Below are 4,791 nucleotides of genomic sequence, written 5' to 3' on the forward strand. Positions count from 1 at the left end.
GAAATAAAGACAAACTAAGGAAATAAAGACAAATTAAAGAAATAAAGACAAACTAAGGAAATAAAGACAAACTAAGGAAATAAATACAAACTAAAGAAATAAAGACAAACTAATGAAATAAAGAAATAAAGACAAACTAAAGAAATAAAGACAAACTAATGAAATAAAGACAAACCAAGGAAATAAAGACAAACTAAGGAAATAAAGACAGGCCAAAAAGCACTAGTATGGCAATTCTTTCAAGTTTCACAAAACAAATAAAGGTTTGACAAATCCCAAACTTGGTTTAAATTATTCTGCTATCAGTGTAGAATAACATTGTCCAGATATGAAGAGTCTGGGTGATGCAGTTTTGGAGCTGGACCAGATCTGGTGCGGTCCAGATGTATAAAAAGTTTCACAAATCAGATAAAGTTTTCACAAATCACACCATTTTTGTGAAATATTGTGCAATCAGTGCAGAATAATGTAGTCCAGGTTTGACATGTTTATGTATTTTAGGTTTTAAACTAGAGTAGATCAAAGATGCTGAAGGTAGTGAAAAATTAGGTGTTTTCACCCTTTAGCCATGTGAAAAATTAAACATTTTTAAAATCCTTTATCAGCTGTTTTCAGAAACGTAAAAACAATGTTATGATCACAATATTTATAGTTTTAAAGATTTTGTGATTACAGTTATTTCTTATGAGGATGCGTGACTTCAGAGCAGCACTTTGTTAACAAACTTTACCATCTTTGTCTTTTTATGTTTGTTTATTTAACCAGGAGATCAGAGTTAATGTTAAAAATCTATTTGTTTCCTAATAGAGTTTAAATGAAGGCAGGCAGCAGCTTAGAGCAGCACATGAAATGATAAAAAAACAAGGATTTTAAACATGAAGAACTAAAGGAAACCATTGCAGAGCCACAATGTTACCTTGGTTTTGGACCTGGGGACCAGTGGTTTGAGGACTGGGTTTTTATTGGATCTCCCTGCAGATCCACTGAGTGGAGCCGACTTCCTGCTGGACGTCATGCTGTCCAGGATGTTGGTCACTCGAGGCTGACCCGATGAGGACGTGGGTTTACCAGAACCAGAAACCTGAACAGATTAAATTCAAAGAGCGTCAGACAAACCAACTTCATTACAAACAGGAACAGATAAGTTATATAAAAACAGCTCCTTGTGTCGAACGGTTCAGCTGGTAAAGCAGCTTGAATGTTGTATTGTGTTAAAAGTGATGATCAGTAAATACAAATTTGAATAATGAGCTGTAATCAAGTCATCAATCAAAATTATGTTTCCCTGTGTTMAATGGTTCAACACTGCCCCCTGCTGACAGAAAACAACACGTGTTTCTTTGTTACAGTTTTACTTGGTTGCTTTGATGCAGCAGTCAAATCAAACTGCACAGTTTGAGTTGGGAATCGAACCAAAATAATAAAAATATTGTCTTCAAACAACACAACTGGTAACCTCCAATCAATCATTACATAATAACACAGGGTTCGACAAATCCTATTGCCCGACTGCCCGGAGCAGGTAAAGCTCATTTTCGGGCAGGTGGGTGTGTCCTGATGCCTGCCCGACCGGACAGGGAAACTATTTGTTTTATTGTTTTATAGGGCCATTTATTCTAAATATTATGAAAATAAATGAAGAAATGTWACGTTTTAAAACACAAAAGAATAAAGAATAAATCCTCAAAATCCCCCCTCCTGCTGTAGAAGTTACGCCGTGTCACGGGATGCGCGGGATCTTTCCCTCCCTCCCTCCCGCTGCACGTCGAGCAGAGCGAAGCTTTAACAACCGTAGTTTTTTCATACTCAAGTTGTCAGATAAAAAAACCTTGTTTATGTATTGTTACCCACAGAGGGGATAAAAAAAGATGTGGATGTTTGATCAGTCATAAATCCATCTTGCTAATGTCAGCTTGTGTTCTGAGCGCAGAACAGCAGAGGGTCAGTTCAACRGGCTCACTGTATGGCAGGCTRATATTGCATTAATTTRGCTTCACCTCTCTCACATTCCAGTTATCTGAAACAGTTTTATGACTTGATTAGACATATTAGTTATTTAGGATAAAATAATAAAATGTTTTTTTAACTTGGAGATATTTCGAGCTTGAGCTTGTTTGTTTGTTGAAGTTGATTTTTGAGAATAAGGGGCACATATGAAAAGAGTTTTTCCTTCACTCTGCACCCTTTTAATTCAGGGTAGGATGTACTTTTTTAATGCTGTACATAGATTGTTTTGTTTTTATAAATGAAAGAAACTAACTAAATATCTTTTAATATATTTTGACAATTCAAAATACCTATTTAAGATATCTGAGATATCTTAATTATACTAATCAGAATATAATTAAGAGATATCATATCTCTAATTATATTCTGACTAGTATAAATAACATCAGATTTATTATAAAGTTGTAGGGAGACATTAAGTTGTAGGGAGACTCCAGTTCAAGATATCTTAAATGCATCTTTAGAAATGAGATAGACGATATAAGATTCAATTACTGCAAATTTCAGACCTTTTCATTTTCTGTAAATTGTACTTAAAACAAAGCTGCTGCTGTTGATCATTCTGTTTTTATAAGCAGCCCTCCCAAGACAAATACGGGAAACACTGGAAAGGTCTAAAAATGGTTTTAGAAGATGTTTTTGATAAAACTATTGACTGACTGTGAGTGACTCAGTTTGCATCTGCTAAATCAGATGTCATCCTATGTACCTCTGTATAACCATGTTAATATTTTTGTAGTACAAATACAGTACACGTTTTTCTTATATTTGATCAAATTTTAAATAATTTTGTTTCGGTCAGGTAACGTTTTATGTCGGCAAGTAAAAAAAATAAAATCTTGTCGAGCCCTGTAATAACATAACATTTAGGTTATAACATAACATAATATTCTGCTCTGTGAGTTAGTGAGGATGAAAACTGATGGATCCCAGTTTCTTTAAATTGGGTCAAAGCAACCAAGAGAAACTGTAAAATATAAAATACAGAATTATTGATCAACAGGAACTATTCAAACCACCTACAGGTAATAATGACAGGAATCAATGATGGGCTGTAACTTCAGCACTGATGTCAAACTAACTTTTTTAGCAATCGTCAAACTGATGGGTTAAAATGTAAAAAGTACTGAATACTCCTCTAATAAAGAGGCCCAGATTGCTGCAATCTAAATCTAATTTGTCATTAGAARGCTCTTACCTTGAAGGGATTTGCTCGTCCAGCTTTACCAACTGAAAAATGGAAGTAAAACATGTCAGATACAAAACACACGTGCTGAAAATAACACTCCCCACTGAGCACTACAGAGAACAGCATGGTCTGGGATAAAAATCATCAAAACCCAACTAAACAGGCAAATAGAACACATCCAATAAATTCAGTAAGAACTCATAAAAACAAACACGAGGACCAAAGAGGTTTAGATCTGTTCCAGCTGCCGAAATGAAGCAGGTCTCAGTTCATCAACATTAAAATAAAATCATCCTGATATTCTTGCACTAATATCAACAGACAGCTGATCTTAGATGACTCGGTTTGTTTAGTAGCTGAGATAGTTACTGTGATTTTGGTCAAAACTTGAAGTCACTTATAAAGTCTATAATAAAGTAAACCATTACATTATCATAAACATCACATCTTTAATAAGCTTAGCTGATCTTCCAGTTACAGTTCAGAAATCCACCAACAGATCGAATCAGCTGGATTTTATTTTAACATTAAGAYTTTYCCTTTTTTTGCCGATAAAGGATTTGTGCATCCGTAAAAAAGAGTTTTGACTCACGTGGCGTCAGCGACGGCATTACAGGGGCGTCGGCTTCTTTAGCGAAAGGGTTCACACCTAAAGCACAGCAAACAGGAGCTCGTTAGCTGGAGGCCTTAATTAAAGAAGGACAAAGAAAAAAAAGTTGAAACTTACGTCTTTTAGTTTCTACTGCCTCCTCCATCTCCTTCTCCCCTCCATCCTCCTCCTCCACCTCCACCTCCTCCTCCTCCTCCTCCTGCTGGTTGTGTCTGATGCTGGACTGGCCTCCACTACACCTGTTCAGATTCAGTCGGACTCACAGTTAGCTCACTCCCTGCAGCTCCAACGCCCGTCTTTGATGAACATTATAAACATTTACATATTATTTCGTAGTAAACCCATCAGAGTCAGCTGAACAGTTTGGTGAAGACATTCAGTGGCAAATTTATAATATTTAACAAATGTGCAGCTTTTTGTTCCCAGAATAATTTCAGATTATAAGCTGATATTTATTACGCCTCCTTACATTAGCTTTTTTTTTTTTACAGCACAGATCTGCAGATTACACCAGAAGTACATCAAAGTTAATAAAATCAAAGTCATTTTGTGACGTTAACTCCAGATTTATACTGCATGTATAACGGGGGCGGTCAGAGCGGACGCAGTGTAAATTGGACCTCTGTATGTTGCAATAAATATACGCTCATATTGTTGATCAAGTTCTTTTAAAATCAGAAGGGCCAGGTGGTGACAAACCTTACTTACACAGCTCTAAGTCCCACCTGTCCCCTCCATTGTTAGCATCGGTGGCAACAGAAGCTAACGCTGCACCCCATTCCCTCCCTGTGGCAGCAGCATGCTACATCCCACTGAGGTGGGTGCTAGGTGTAAACTAATGCCACATATTTATTAGATATATATGTCATTAGTTCTCAAGCTCTTCCTGAATCCGAGGTTCAACTAGCTGTACACCCTCAGCAGGGTCCTGGAGGGTGCATGGGAGTTCGCCCAACCTGTCTACATGTGTTTTGTGGACTTGGAG

General features: G+C 36.7%; 1 protein-coding gene across 1 annotated transcript in view; it reads right to left on the bottom strand.

The window, feature by feature from the left end:
- The window catches only part of wdhd1 (WD repeat and HMG-box DNA binding protein 1), a gene marked incomplete at its 5' end in the record, with an annotated part of 31,411 nt that overhangs the window by 8,148 nt on the left and 18,472 nt on the right, over positions 1–4,791 (bottom strand). Inside the window, 4 exon segments of the mRNA XM_014018633.1 lie at positions 917–1,081; positions 3,206–3,237; positions 3,789–3,845; positions 3,924–4,045. Of these exon segments, the coding sequence (XP_013874087.1) occupies positions 917–1,081; positions 3,206–3,237; positions 3,789–3,845; positions 3,924–4,045 (376 nt within the window).

This window comes from Austrofundulus limnaeus, unplaced genomic scaffold (assembly GCF_001266775.1).
Source record: "Austrofundulus limnaeus strain Quisiro unplaced genomic scaffold, Austrofundulus_limnaeus-1.0 Scaffold197, whole genome shotgun sequence".
Classification (NCBI taxonomy): Eukaryota; Metazoa; Chordata; class Actinopteri; order Cyprinodontiformes; family Rivulidae; genus Austrofundulus; species Austrofundulus limnaeus.